The sequence below is a fragment of the Pristiophorus japonicus genome, chromosome 10 (genome assembly GCF_044704955.1).
Source record: "Pristiophorus japonicus isolate sPriJap1 chromosome 10, sPriJap1.hap1, whole genome shotgun sequence".
Classification (NCBI taxonomy): Eukaryota; Metazoa; Chordata; class Chondrichthyes; family Pristiophoridae; genus Pristiophorus; species Pristiophorus japonicus.
Window position 1 is genome coordinate 104,642,463 of NC_091986.1, and position 15,611 is coordinate 104,658,073.

Consider the following 15,611-nt stretch of genomic DNA (forward strand, 5'->3'; position numbering starts at 1 on the left):
ATAATGAATTATTATTTGTCATTAGATTGAAAAAATTGTATGAGGAGCAGAAATTGAAACATGCCAAAATATGTGAACACTAAAATTAACTGAAAATAAATGTTATGTATGGCCCAAAATCATAAAAATCATCATAATTCAGTGCATGGCACTGAAAATATATACTCAATACATATTCCTTACCTGGAAACGGTTGAGAGATGATCTGATTTTTCACTACAATGTGAGGTATCTGTGATTTAATCTGTACTGCTTCACGAGACAGCTGTGCAAAAATTTCTTTACACAAGAGGACATTCTGTGCTGCTTCTAGCTTGGTCTGCCAGTGTGCAGTACCTGCAAATGATGTACAGTTTAACAACAGCTTCTCAATACATTTAGTGCAAAGTTTAATCACTGTCAATATGCACACTTAGAGACAATTACTTGAAGTCAGCTTGTCCTTCATTTTATTATACATGTATAGAATACTTTCCCTTCCCACCCGTCATTACAGAAGACTCAGTCTCAAATTATTGATGTGCAATGCTGTCATAACATATTATTTCAGAAGATTTTGTTTCTGGTTGCAAATTTGGCATTCACCCCTGCTTGGAAACAGAATTCTGCAAACAGGATCCTTAACTGCAAAATAAAAATGTACCGGTACATTTCTTTCAGATTATTAATGCAATTTAATTCTGCCTCCACCCCCCCACCCACAAAGACAACTTCTGTCCAGACAATTAAGTATATTCAACATGAGGTACATTAGTGCTGACAGGTGGACGCTTCCCCATTTTGGACACTCAGGCCTGATTTTCCACCTCCCAAAACCGGTTACGTTGTCAATCAGGCAGCCGAAAGCGGAAAATAGTCAGGAATTCTACTCCCTGTACACTTATATGCTGTGTTTCAGTTTTTGGGAGGTGTGAACCAATGGTGTCAGAAGAATCTACTTCAAACATCATTTGGGAATGGGAAGGTCCTGCAACACATTTATGACATTCGGGCAAGCAGGATGTAATTTGCAAAGCTGTTAATGTGACATGGGTCTCCAGGATTACTAGCAAATCAGCTGTGGTGGTAGGTAATTTAAAGGATACAAGTTGAAAAAATTACAAATTCAGTAATTTCTTGACTGTGTGTTTCTTCTCTGTTAACACTTAGATTCACATGAGCCTTAATATTAATTGTTTTAATTTCTGGATAATTTGTGCCTGACATTATTACTTGCTCTAATAGGTTTCCCAGTGAAAATCCCTCTACCTCAGGTGTTTGGAAGAGGAGGACCCCTTACTGAAACATGTCAGGTTGCAAAAAAGGTACTCTTTGCCCACCTCCTGGAACCTCCACACCCACATCTGCTTAGAGATGTCCAGACCTCGTTTAGGCAGATAATTAATGCATGCAGTGCTTCCTATTTCGAAGGGAACCTGGGACAGCACACCACGAAGATACGTCAACTGTCTGACTAACTTTAATGTTGGATGTATCCTTGAAATGACTCCGTTTATAATACATCCTGCTTTAAGTGGTGATGCATGAAACCAGGCAGAACAGGGTAATCAACAACTAACGTACCTCACTAGACACACCCTCGACGATGGCATATCTGGAGACCCTAGTGTGCAGACCTGGCCATGACTGTGGCATACTATCTTGATAGGGTGTGGACCAGCAGAGAATCAGGTGCAGAACCGTACCATCTGCTGCAAGGCCACCTGCAGCATAGGGCTGACACAACCAGTTACTTGTGGCCTGAAACTTGATTTTGCCTCCTTGCAGGTATGCTGGCCTACATGAAATGACAGAGTACAAAATCCTCACCACCATCTAATGCAGCACACTGGTGTTTTAGTAGCCATCAAACAGGCGCTTAGGTGCTGGGTTGCTGTCACTTGCCAGCAAGATCATGCCTGCGCCTTGGGTTTCTTTTTCCTTTTTTCCCCATCACATCTTAATTTCCTCCAGCTTCAATCTTGCCAAAGACAGCTACTGGGTGAAATGCTGTACTGTAAAGTTTACAAGAAAGCAAATAAAACTCCTGGAACCAGTCCAGGAGCTCTGCCAATCACAAAACATAGGAAATGTGTAGTTTATACCTAGGATTCCTACTTTCTATTATAACTGTCATCATAATCACCCAGCGAGCAGAACACACATCATGAGGCATGGGACAACCCTAAATATAAACCAATTTTTGATTCTGAACTGACAAGTACCTGGATTGGATTTTTGTGTAGGTTGTCTAAAGAGGTTGACTGTGCCAAGATCCCCAATGTCATGAGCCTGCTTCTGAATAGAAACCTTAAAAAAACACATCATAACTATAAACTAATGTATCGAGTAGTCTTGAAGAAATAGGTTATTGAAATTAAACAAAATAATTAACAAGCCATCCAACATTGAAAGGCTAATAGTATAACTGCAGTTAATACATCATTTATACTTATGAAATTCAAAAGCAGATTATAATGTTTAAGAAAATACAACACAGAAGATTTTGTTAACTGAATGAATAATCTTGTTAGTTGAATTGAATTTATTTTACAAGTTGGAAAAGTAATACAAATCAAGTCACCCAACAGGGATTACATTTACAACTACTTGCAGCTTTTTAATGCAAGACGTGATGGGAAGGGATTTGAACACGAGGATGAGAATTGAGGTGTTGGTGGACCAGGAGCTGGGCGCAGGTTAGAATACAGGCAACAGAGTTTTGGATGAGCTCAAGTTTATGGAGGGTGGAACATGGGAGGCCGGCCAAGAGAGCAACGGAAGGAGGTTTTCAGCAGGAGATGAGCCGAGGCAGCGCGAAGACGGGCAATGTTAGGGAGGTGGAAGTAGGGTTTCTTTGTGATTAAGAGGAGCCGGAAGCTCACCTCAGCGTCTAATAATAGTGAATGGTCTGGTTCAGCCTCGGAGAGAGGCCAAGGAGAGGGATAGAATCGGTGGCAAGGGAATGAAGCTTACGGCAGGTCCGGAGGACAAAGGCATCAATCTTCCCATTATTTAATTGCACGAAATTGCAGCTCAACTAGGACTAGATGCTGCACAAGCAGTTTGTATTTACCTTAATATACGCTGATCCCTCCAGATCACTTGGAATCATTATATCAAGAGGGCAATAATCATCTGGAATTTTCTTATCTGGATCCAGATCAGTATTCTTTAATACTTCAAATGTCCCGTGGTGAGGGAAGAGGGACCCTTTGGAAAGAAAAATTCAGGTTTAATAAAAGTGCTTTTAACCATCCTTCATAGGCATTCTGTGACTTATTAAGTCAACATAGTTTAGAATACATGCAAATGAAATCCCTCTATTCAAGAAAGGGAGAGAAAAAACAGGATACTACATGCCAGTTAGCCTGACATCAGTTGTCAGGAAAATGCTGGAATCTATTATCAAGGAAATGGTAACAGGGCACTGAGAAAATTGGAATATGATTAGGCAGAGTTTTATGAAAGGGAAATTTATTAAGAGTTTTTTTGAGGATGTAACTAGCACAGCAGCTAAAGGGGAATCAGTGTATATTTGGATTGCCAAAAGGCTTCCGATAAATTGCCATAAATTACGCAAGGTAAGGGCTCACGGAGTTGGGGGGGTAATATATTAGCATGGATAGACGATTGGTTAATGGACAGAAAACAGAGAGTAGGGATAAATGGGTCATTTCCAGGTATGCAGGCTGTAACTAGTGGGGTGCCGCAAGGATCAGTGCTTGGGCCTCAGCTATTTACAATTTGTAGTAATGATTTAGATGAAGAGACTGACATAATTTTAAAGACCTATTAGGTCACCCATATGCCGCAAATGTGCAATCTCCAGAGAATACAACTGCTATACTAGCAAAGACATGCCGATCCACGCCGACTTGAACAACCTACCAACCTGTCTCAAATATAGAAGGCCAGTTTGGACTGTCGCTGAAGCCCTTCAGCAATCTCCCCTCAGCCTTGAAGACCATTGGCAAAATGCTTGGAAGAACAGTGACATTCGGAATGGATTCTTTATAAAAAGGACCCCGCAGTACAACCTGAAGGATCAAATCTTCCCCGCAAACAGTGGACAATCATAAACCACCTCAGAACTGGTCATGGTAGATGCAAGGAGTTGGATATGGTCCTTACAGCTAAAGGGATCATGGGGTATGAAGAGAAAACAGGTAAGGGGTACGGAGGTGAATGATCAGCCATGATCTTATTGAATGGTGGTGCAGGCTCGAAGGGCCGAATGGCCTACTCTTGCACCTATTTTCTATGCTGCCACCTTTTCCATAGATGGAAGATTAAAACATCTCCATCATGTGACTGTGGAGCTCCTAATCAGACCCGGGAGCAAATCATTGAGCACTGTCCTCAGAGGAGATTCGCAGGCTGCCGACAAGATATCCACGCTGTTACATGGAAGCTTTGGTCTGGATATCCAACTTAGATATCGACATTTGATTTGCTACTACCATACGAGAAGGAGGTTACCCCTCAAGCTTTCTCTTTTCAAGAGATAAGAGACCCAGTCTGTTCATCCTTTTCTGATGGGTGTAGCCTCATATTTCTGGTATCATCCTTGTAAATCTTTTTTGTACCCTCGACAGTGCCTTTACAACCTTTTTATATGGCAACCAGAATTGTACACAGTACTCAAGTGCGGTCTAACCAAGGTTCGATGCAAGCTTAGCATAACTTCTCCAGTGCTTGGTTGGCCTTTTTAATGGCCTTATTAACCTGCATCGCTACTTTTAGCGATTTGTGTATTTGTACTCTGAGATCCGTTTGCTTTTCTATCCCATTTAAATTCTTATTTTCCAAGTTATAAATGGCCTCCTTATTTTTCTTACCAAAATATACCTCACATTTATCTGCATTGAAATTCATTTGCCAATTATATGCCCCTTCTGCAAGTTTATTAATGCCATCTTGCAATTTGTTGCAGTCTTCCTCAGTATTGACTATTTACACAATTTGGTGTCATCCGCAAATTTAAAAATTGTGCCTTTGATTCCAAAGTCTAAATCATTAATATAAATTGTGAACATTGTCCCAGCACTGATCCTCATGGAATCCCACTTCCCACCTACATCCACTCTGAATAACTACCCTTTACCTCTACTCTCTGCTTTCTATCTTGAAGCTAGTTAGCCATTCTGCTACTTGCCCCAACTCCGCATTCTCTGTCCTTATTCATTAGTCTATTAAGTGGTACCTTATCAAAGGCCTTTTGGAAATCGAGATAAATTACATCTACTACATTATCCTTGTCTACTCTCTGTTATCTCTTCAAAGAATTCAATGAGATTAAGCAAGCAAGACTTTCCGTTTTGAAATCCATGCGGATTATATATTTTTTTAAATGCTCTTAGCTATTTTCCTTGAAGAAGGAATTCCATTATTTTTCCTACCACCAATGCCAAGCTGACTGGTCTATAGTTACCTGGACTTGTCCCATCTCCTCTCTCAAATATAGGTATTATGTTAGCTATCCGCCAATCGTATGGCACTACAGCTTTTTCTAACCAATTATTAAATATGTCCAATAGTGCCTCTGCTATCTCTTCCCTAGATTTTAAAAATGTGCGGATGTAATCCGTCTGGATCAAGGGTTTTATCCTGAGTTTGGTAAGTTTTTTTCATATTTCTCCACTTTTAATTTTAAATGCAGTTATATCGGGTCCAAGTTTCCGCCCTCTGGAAAAACGGCGCACCTCCATAAGGTGCGCCAACTTTCTGGAATAAAAGGGCGCCGAAAACTTACCTTGTGATTCTCCGGTCTCCTCAGGAGGTCTTCGTGCTCGGCATGGCACAGCACAAGGGGTCGGGGGTGGAACCAGGTACCGGCGCTGAAAACAGTGCCGGGACCTCTGCACATGCGCGGTAGAGTGTGCGTGCATGTGCAGTAGCTCCTCACCCCAGAGGCTGCGTGGGAGGGGCCCGACCCTAGCCCTGGCCGAATGGGCTCCTCGGGCAAAGATCAGGACTCGGACCTCCCTCCCTCCCCCCCCGCCCTCCCGTTCAGCCTTCCCTCCCCCTTCCCACTATTCTCCCGCCCGGTGCTATCAACCTCTCCCCCCACCCTTCCCCCCCCACTATTCTCCCGCCCGATGCTGTCAACCTCTCCCCCCACCCTTCCCACCCCCCTCTCTCACCCAAACTCCCCATCCTTTCCCCTCCTCCCCACTCCCCATTCCTCTCACCACCCTTTTCCCCCCCCTCTCCCCTTTCCTCTCACCCCCCATCCCCCCTCCACCCCCTCAAAACACAGACACTGACAGAGAGCCACTGACAGAGACAGACACACTGGGGAAGTCCCAGCACGCTGTTGGAGGGCTCCCGGTGCTGCAGTAGGTGAGTAGAAACGTAATGTTTTTATTGATTCATTTTTTTAAATTTATTTAATTTTTTTTGATTGATTTATTAATTAATTAATCATTTATTATTGATGATAGCTCTTTATTTGTAAAAGTGAAGTGTTTAATGTTTGTAAACCCCCCTTCACCCCCATCTCTCGTTCCCTACGCCTGATTTATAAGTGTAGACAAGGTTTTTCTGAGCGTACTAAAATCTACACTTACTCCGTTCTAATGTGGAGTAAGATTTTACTGCCTAAACTTGCAAAACAGGCGCAAGTGGCTGGAAACGCCCCCTTTTGAAAAAAAAATCTGTTCTAAAATGAAACTATTCTAACTCACTAGAACTGGAAACATAGAAAACAGAAAATAGGTGCAGGAGCAGGCCATTCAGCCCTTCTAGCCTGCACCGCCATTCAATGAGTTCATGGCTGAACATGAAACTTCAGTACCCCCTTCCTGCTTTCACGCCATACCCCTTGATCCCCCGAGTAGTAAGGACTTCATCTAACTCCCTTTTGAATATATTTAGTGAATTGGCCTCAACTACTTTCTGTGGTAGAGAATTCCACAGGTTCACCACTCTCTGGGTGAAGAAGTTTCTCCTCATCTCGGTCCTAAATGGCTTACCCCTTATCCTTAGACTGTGACCCCTGGTTCTGGACTTCCCCAACATTGGGAACATTCTTCCTGCATCCAACCTGTCCAAACCCGTCAGTTCAATTGGTCTGCCATTTCTTTGTTCCCCGTTATGACTTCCCCTGATTCTGACTGCAGGGGACCTACGTTTGTCTTTACTAACCTTTTTCTCTTTACATACCTATAGAAACTTTTGCAATCCGCCTTAATGTTCCCTGCAAGCTTCTTCTCGTACTCAATTTTCCCTGCCCTAATCAAACCCTTTGTCCTCCTCTGCTGAGTTCTAAATTTCTCCCAGTCCCCAGGTTCGCTGCTATTTCTGGCCAATTTGTATGCCACTTCCTTGGCTTTAATACTATCCCTGATTTCCCTTGATAGCCACGGTTGAGCCACCTTCCCTTTTTTATTTTTACGCCAGACAGGAATGTACAATTGTTGTAATTCATCCATGCGGTCTCTAAATGTCTGCCATTGCCCATCCACAGTCAACCCCTTAAGTATCATTCGCCAATCTATCTTAGCCAATTCACGCCTCATACCTTCAAAGTTACCCTTCTTTAAGTTCTGGACCATGGTCTCTGAATTAACTGTTTCATTCTCCATCCTAATGCAGAATTCCACCATATTATGGTCACTCTTCCCCAAGGGGCCTCGCACAATGAGATTGTTAATTAATCCTCTCTCATTACACAACACCCAGTCTAAGATGGCCTCCCCCCTAGTTGGTTCCTCAACATATTGGTCTAGAAAACCATCCCTTATACACTCCAGGAAATCCTCCTCCACCGTATTGCTTCCAGTTTGGCTAGCCCAATCTATGTGCATATTAAAGTCACCCATTATAACTGCTGCACCTTTATTGCATGCACTCCTAATTTCCTGTTTGATGCCCTCCCCAACATCACTACTACTGTTTGGAGGTCTGTACACAACTCCCACTAACGTTTTTTGCCCTTTAGTGTTCTGCAGCTCTACCCATATAGATTCCACATCATCCAAGCTAATGTCTTTCCTAACTATTGCATTAATCTCCTCTTTAACCAGCAATGCTACCCCACCTCCTTTTCCTTTTATTCTATCCTTCCTGAATGTTGAATACCCCTGGATGTTGAGTTCCCAGCCCTGATCATCCTGGAGCCACGTCTCCGTAATCCCAATCACATCATATTTGTTAACATCTATTTGCACAGTTAATTCATCCACCTTATTGCGGATACTCCTTGCATTAAGACACAAAGCCTTCAGGGCTTGCTTTTTTAACACTCTTTGTCCTTTTAGAATTTTGCTGTATAATGTCCCTTTTTGTTCTTTGCCTTGGGTTTCTCTGCCCTCCACTTTTCCTCATCTCCTTTCTGTCTTTTGCTTTTGCCTCATTTTTGTCTCCCTCTGTCTCCATAAATGCCGAGAATTGCAATTTCTAAGATGCTCCATTCTAAACTAGTTGCTCCAAAACAATAGGAGTAACTCAGGCCGAAACTTGAGCCCATCATTTCTAATCTCATCTTCTGATGTCGAGACAGGATAATTGTGTTGATTTATTTAACTCGTTAGGAATAATGAGAATGTTGGCTAAAAGAGAAAAATGAATGTAAAATAGAGTGAAGGATAGTGAAATTATATTAAAATAAAATTAATTCAAGTAATTAGAAAATGAAAACTGTATACTGGAAGATTGCTACATAAATGTGGTGGTTTATGAATAAAATAAATTAACTTTTATATTAAAATGTAAATATTTCATGTAATACATATAAAGTATGGAACAACTTGTTTTGATTATCTTGCATAGTAATATCAAAATATTTAAGAAAGTTTTGTACTTCTGCGAGTGCCAGTTTCCTTGCTGGTTGAAATACAAGTGTTAAGTTGGAAATGTGACAGTAGGACAAGTGTAGGTTGGGGAGTTTGGCTCGAGTGGTATGGAGGTATGAATCAATAAACGTATTTTATTTATGGAGAAAAAAAAATCAGAGTGGAAGAAAGAAAAAGAAAATCAAATATCAGGAACTCACCACTTACCCAACAAATATCCTTACACACTCCCATCATAACTATCTCCCCATAATAGTCTATGGAATAGATTTTAAGAATCCTCAAATGCTGCAAGTTATGTGCAGCACACCGAAGAATCAAGAGCCTTGTGTCTGCAATTTATTGTCCATTGATATAAATTAGCTAGCGCTTTCTGATACATACTTGTGGTGTGTGAGGTACAGTTGAGCGTCTCGAATCCGGCAACCTCAGGACCGAGGCGGGCAGCGGCGAGGCGAGGCCCGAGGCCGGGCAGCGGCGAGGCGAGGCCCGAGGCTGGGCAGCGGCGAGGCGAGGCCCGAGGCTGGGCAGCGGCGAGGCCCGAGGCTGGGCAGCGGCGAGGCCCGAGGCCGGGCAGCGGCGAGGCCCGAGGCTGGGCAGCGGCGAGGCCCGAGGCCGGGCAGCGGCGAGGCGAGGCCCGAGGCTGGGCAGCGGCGAGGCCCGAGGCTGGGCAGCGGCGAGGCCCGAGGCTGGGCAGCGGCGAGGCGAGGCCCGAGGCTGGGCAGCGGCGGGCAGCAGCGAGGCCAGAGGCCGGGCAGCGGCGAGGCGAGGCCCGAGGCTGGGCAGCGGCGAGGCGAGGCCCGAGGCTGGGCAGCGGCGAGGCCCGAGGCCGGGCAGCGGCGAGGCGAGGCCCGAGGCCAGGCAGCGGCGAGGCGAGGGGCGGTGAGCCCCGAGGTCGGGCAGTGGCGGGACCTCAAGGTTGCCAGGTCCGGATTCCGGAACATTTTACGGATTCCAGACAACCCTGCCACCAATCGGTCTGGAGTCCGGATTCCAGAACTCTGGATTTTGGATGCTCAACCTGTACCTGGTCACAAGCTAGGTCTTTGAAAATCTACATTTGTGTTTTCTGGTATTTTGCTCTTTTCGGCTTATTAGTTCTTAGAATTATTGCACATTTCACAGTTGAGGTTTTGAAGCAAAGGCAAATACCTTCCATACTGAACAGATTAAAAAAGTACCCAAGAATTACTTGCGTACTGAAATTCTGCATACCTGCACTTCTATAACTCAAGTCCCCAAGGATCTTGTCACCCACTTTTCTTAGCTTCCAGTGTTGCCGTACTCTGAGCAGCTCCGAGTTGAAGTCTCTTTGACGTTTATGCTCCTGGTTTTCAGCTACAGATTTATTTAATCTTTCTGCTCCTTTCAAAAGAATCTGAGCAGCTCCTGCTAAGGATTTCTTTTTCCCACACAGTTGCAAACCCTGATGGAAAACAGCAAAGAATGGCTAATGATGACAAAGCAATACAAAAGTTAAGGATGAGACAATATGCATTAAGGAGAAAAGTACTCATGCCAGAAATTTCCCTTAAAAGATTTACACCCTTTAATGCCAGATCTTTCATGACATTAAGATGTTCAAATATTGTACAACTGAAAAGACAACCAGCTGAGATAAAAGGGGGATAAGCATTACAGAAAAGTTTTTAAATCACTTCGAGGAATGTACAGAACAGAAAATGCTCTCAATGGAAAACAGCTAACACTTTCACTATCAACAGATTTTTACCTCAACCATCAATAATCTGATATGATACAATATATCTTTTTTGGTGCAGTAGCTCATCTTACCTTTTATTATACAGTAAATGTAGCACATTGATACTTCACTGCCTGACTGGAAAACCACTTTTATTAATGTGAGTTGGAGTCAAAAACTAAAATATTACTTTATTGTAAAGTGTAACTACCTGTTTTGAAGGGGGTGATTCCTGAGAGACAGGGTCCAAGGTCATATACTTTTTCTCCTTGAGGACATTAAGTACATCATAGAGCACACACATCTCTGTCAGTGTGCTTCTCAAGTTATTTCTAACTGCATCCCAAGGCCATAAGGAGGGCTGAAACTTCAGTATTGCTAAAAGTCACAAGAAAACAAACATATTTTTAAAAAAAGCAAGAATTTGCATTTATATATCTCAGGATGTTCCAAAGTGCTTCAGTCAATTAAGTACTTTTGAGGTGTAGTCACTGTTGTAATGAAGGAAATGCAGCAGCCAACTTGCACACACAAGGTCTCTCAAACAATGGCCCAGAAATTGTGGTCAGAGGCTGCCCACGGCTCCGACCTGAAAAATTTCTGCAAATCTATCTGGTGGTCCTGGAGGTTCAGAGACTTCTGGTCCTGGGTCTCTACGCGAAGGCCTGCGCAGCGGCCCACGTATTCCAAGGACTTAAGCACTTCGCACCCGCCCCTGGGATCATGTGGGCCAGTCCAACCAATCCAAGTAGGGTCATTCCCATTCATACTTATAGTGATTCCATATACAGAATCACCGTAAGTATGAAGGGGAATACCCCCCAAAACACACAAACACTTAATCACATCTAAAATTAATCAAAATGCAATTTAATTATTTAAAACAAATTTAATTTTGAAAAATAAATTTACGTATGTTTCAATTATAGAAAAAAATATATTTTTCTGTCCTTTAAATCTGCTTTTTATCAGTCGTAAAAATTTCAAGGGCATTTACTGGGCAGAAGTTGGGTAAATAGCCCAACTCTCCGCCCACGGAGGCCCCTTACTTCCGGATACGTGCGCTGTCAAGAGGATTCTTAACAGATTGCAAGTTCTGGGTTTAGGCGCATGCGCTGAACCCGGAACTTGTGGGGCTCTTCATAGGGGCCACGAATTCAGGGGCAATGCGATAAATTAACATTTCAAGTATTTTAGTGGTATTGGTCGAGGGGTAAATGTTGGCCAGGAAACCGAAAGCACTCCTCTGCTTTCTCCAAAAATAGTGCTGAGATCTTTTACATCTAACCCCAAGAGAGCAAATAGGATCTCAGTTTAACATTGAATTCGAAACACAACACCTCTGACAGTGCAGCACTCCCATAGTACTGTATTGAATTATCAGCCAGATTATGTGCTCAAGTATTGAGTGGGCCTTGTGTCTCAGAAGTGGGAGTATTACCACTGAGCCAAAACTGAAACCTAATAACGCCTCTGTTTAAAAAAGGGGGCAGACAAAAGGCAGGTAACTATAGGCCGGTTAGTTTAACATCTGTAGTGGGGAAAATGCTTGAAGCTATCATTAAGGAAGAAATAGCGGGACATCTGGATAGGAACAGTGCAATCAAGCAGACTCAGCATGGATTCATGAAGGGGAAATCATGTTTAACTAATTTACTGGAATTCTTTGAGGATATAACGAGCATGGTGGATAGAGGTGTACCGATGGATGTTGTGTATTTAGATTTCCAAAAGACATTCGATAAGATGCCACACAAAAGGTTAACGGTTACTGCAGAAGATAGAGGTACGCGGAGTCAGAGGAAATGTATTAGCATGGATAGAGAATTGGCTGGCGAACAGAAAGCAGAGAGTCGGGATAAATGGGTCCTTTTCGGGTTGGAAATCGGTGGTCAGTGGTGTGCCACAGGGATCAGTGCTGGGACCACAACTGTTTACAATATACATAGATGACCTGGAAGAGGGGACAGAGTGTAGTGTAACAAAATTTGCAGATGACACTAAGATTAGTGGGAAAGCGGGTTGTGTAGAGGACACAAAAAGGCTGCAAAGAGATTTGGATAGGTTAAGCGAATGGGCTAAGGTTTGGCAGATGGAATACAATGTCGGAAAGTGTGAGGTCATCCACCTTGGGAAAAAAAAACAGTAAAAGGGAATATTATTTGTATGGGGAGAAATTACAACATGCCCAAGGAAGCAGTTGAGGCTAGCTCATTGAATGTATTCAAGTCACAGATAGATAGATTTTTAACCAATAAGGGAATTAAGGGTTACGGGGAGCGGGCGGGTAAGTGGAGCTGAGTCCACGGCCAGATCAGCCATGATCTTGTTGAATGGGGGAGCAGGCTCGAGGGGCTAGATGGCCTACTCCTGTTCCTAATTCTTATGTTCTTATTATGTTCTTATAAGAAATAGGAGCAGGAGTAGGCCATTTAACCCCTCGAGCCTGCAACGCCATTCAATAAGATCATGGCCGATCTGATCATGGGTTCAGTTCCACTTTCCTGCCCGCTCCCCATAACCCTTTACTCCCTCATCACTCAAAAATCTTGTCTATCTCCACCTTAAATATATTCAATGACCCAGTCTCCACAGGTCTCTGGGGCAGAGCATTCCACAGATTTACAACCGTCAGAAGAAATTCCTCCTCATCTCAGTTTTAAATGAGCGACCCCTTATTCTGAAACTATGCCCCCTAGTTCTGGATTTGCCCATGAGTGGAAACATCCTCTCTGCCCCCTCATTATCTTACATGTTTCAATAAGATCATCTCTCATTCTTCTAAACTCCAATGAGTATCAGCACAAACTACTCAACCTTTCTTCATAAGTCAAACCCTTCATCTCAGGAATCAACCTAGTGAACCTTCTCTGAACTGCCTCCAATGCAAGTATATCCCTCCTTAAATAAGGAGACTAAAACTGTACGCAGTACTCCAGGTGTGGTCTCACCAATACCCTGTACACTTGTAGCAGGACTTCCCTGCTTTTATACTCCATTCCCCTTGCAATAAAGGCCAACATTTCATTTGCCTTCCTGATTACCTGCATACTAACTATGTGTTTCATGCACAAGGACCCCCAGGTCCCTCTGTACTGCAGCATTTTGTAATTTTTCTCTATTTAAATAATAATTTGCTTTTCTATTTATCCTGCCAAAGTGGATAACCTCACACTTTCCCACATTATACTCCATCTGCCAAATGTTTGTCCACTCACTTAGACTGCCTATATCCCTTTGCAGATTTTGTGTGTCCTCCTCACAACTTGCTTTCCCACCCATTTTTATATCAGCAGCAAATTTGGCTACATTACACTCAGTCCCCTTCATCCAATATAGATTGTAACTAGTTGAGGACCCAGCACCAATCCCTGTGGCACCACACTAGTTACTGTTTACCAACTGGAAAATTACCCATTTATCACAACTCCCTTGTTTTCTGTTAGTTAGCTAATCCTCTATCCATGCTAATATATTACCCCCAACCCTGTGAACTTTTATCTTGTGCAGTCACCTTTTATGTGGCACCTTATAAAATGCCTTCTGGAAATCCAAATTCACATCCACTGGTTCCCCCTTATCCACCGGTTCCCCCTTATCGACCCTGTTCGTTACATCCTCAAAAAACTCCAGCAAATTTGTCAAACATGATTTCCTTTTCATAAAGCCAGGCTGACTCTGCTTGACTGAATTTTGCTTTTCCAAATGTCCTGCTACTGCTTCCTTCTACTGATAGAGAGACACGAGGTCAGGTCTGCAGCACCAGAGCAAGGGTTAGTCAATCATCCACTGAGGAAAAACATCAGCAAATCCATTCTCTCAACAGTGATGTCCCCCAGGGGTCAGTACTGGGACCACTGCTTTTCTTGATGTACATTAATGATTTGGATGTGGGTGTACAGGGCACAATTTCAAAATCTGCATATGACACAAAGGAAGTACAGTAAACAGTGAGAAGGATAGTGATAGATTTAAAGAGGACATAGACAGGCTGGTGGAATGGGCGGACACGTGGCAGATGTAATTTATCACAGAAAAGTGTAAAGTGATATTTGTACCAAAATGTGAGGAGCGGAACTAAAGGGTACAATCCTAAAGGGGGTGCATGAATGAAGGGACCTAGGGGTGTATGCGCACAGGTCATTGAGGGTGGCAGGGCAGGTTGAGAAAGCAGTTGGATAAGCTTACGGGATCCTGGGCTTCATGAATAGAGGTATGGAGTACAAGTGCATGGAGGTTGTGATGAACCTGTATTGAGCATTGATTCGGCCTCAGCTGGAGTGTTGTGTCCTAAGGGATGTGAAGGCCTAAGAGAGGGTACAGAAAAGATTTACAAGAATGGTTCCAGGGTTGAGGGCCTTCAGTTACGTGGATGGACTGGAGTGGCTGGGGTTGTTCTCCTTGGAGCAGAGAAGATTGAGGGGAGATTTGATAGAGGTGTTCGGAATCATGGGGATCTGGACGGGGTGGATAGAAAGAAGCTGCTCCCATTGGCAGGGAGGGGTCGAGGACCAGAGGACACAGATTTAAGGTGATTGGCAAAAGAACCAGAGGCAGCATGAGAAGAAACTTTTTTTCGCAGCGAGTGGTTGGGATCTGGGATGCACTGCCTGGAAGGGTGGTGGAGACAGACTCAATCATGGCATTCAAAGGGAGGTTGGTTAAGTACCTGAAAGAATAAAATTTGCAGGGCTACGGGGAAAGAGCGGGGAGTGGGACTAGCTGACGCTCTCTTGCAGAGAAGCGGCATGGGCTCGACGGGCCTCCTTCTGTGCTGTAACCATTCTATGAAATAATATAATGGAACTCAAAATGTTATAGAGCGACAGAAATTTACAGCATGGAAGGCAGCCATTTTGTCCCGCCATGTCCGTGTTGGCTGACCAAGAGCTATCCGGCCTGATCCCACTTTCCAGCTCTCGGTCCGTGGACCTGTAGATTACGTCACTTCAGGTGCACATCCAAGTACTTTTTGGGTGCGATGAGGGTTTCTGCCTCTGCCACCCTTTTGGGCGGTGGGTTCCAGACCCCCACCACCCTCTGATTTCTCCTCAGGTCCCCTGTAAACCTCCTACAACTTTGGATCTGTGCCCTCTGGTTGCTGAGCTCTCTGCCAACGGGAAATAGGTCTT

At 43.6% G+C, this 15,611-nt stretch overlaps 1 protein-coding gene across 1 annotated transcript in view; it reads right to left on the minus strand.

Annotated features, from left to right (window-relative positions):
• The window catches only part of med17 (mediator complex subunit 17), a 40,496-nt gene that overhangs the window by 19,275 nt on the left and 5,610 nt on the right, over nt 1-15,611 (minus strand). Inside the window, exons 2-6 of the mRNA XM_070891982.1 lie at nt 10,691-10,857; nt 9,993-10,203; nt 3,056-3,192; nt 2,205-2,289; nt 184-336 (exon numbers count right to left, since the gene is read on the minus strand). Coding sequence (XP_070748083.1) covers nt 184-336; nt 2,205-2,289; nt 3,056-3,192; nt 9,993-10,203; nt 10,691-10,857 — 753 coding nt within the window. The remainder of the gene's footprint in view (nt 1-183; nt 337-2,204; nt 2,290-3,055; nt 3,193-9,992; nt 10,204-10,690; nt 10,858-15,611) is intronic.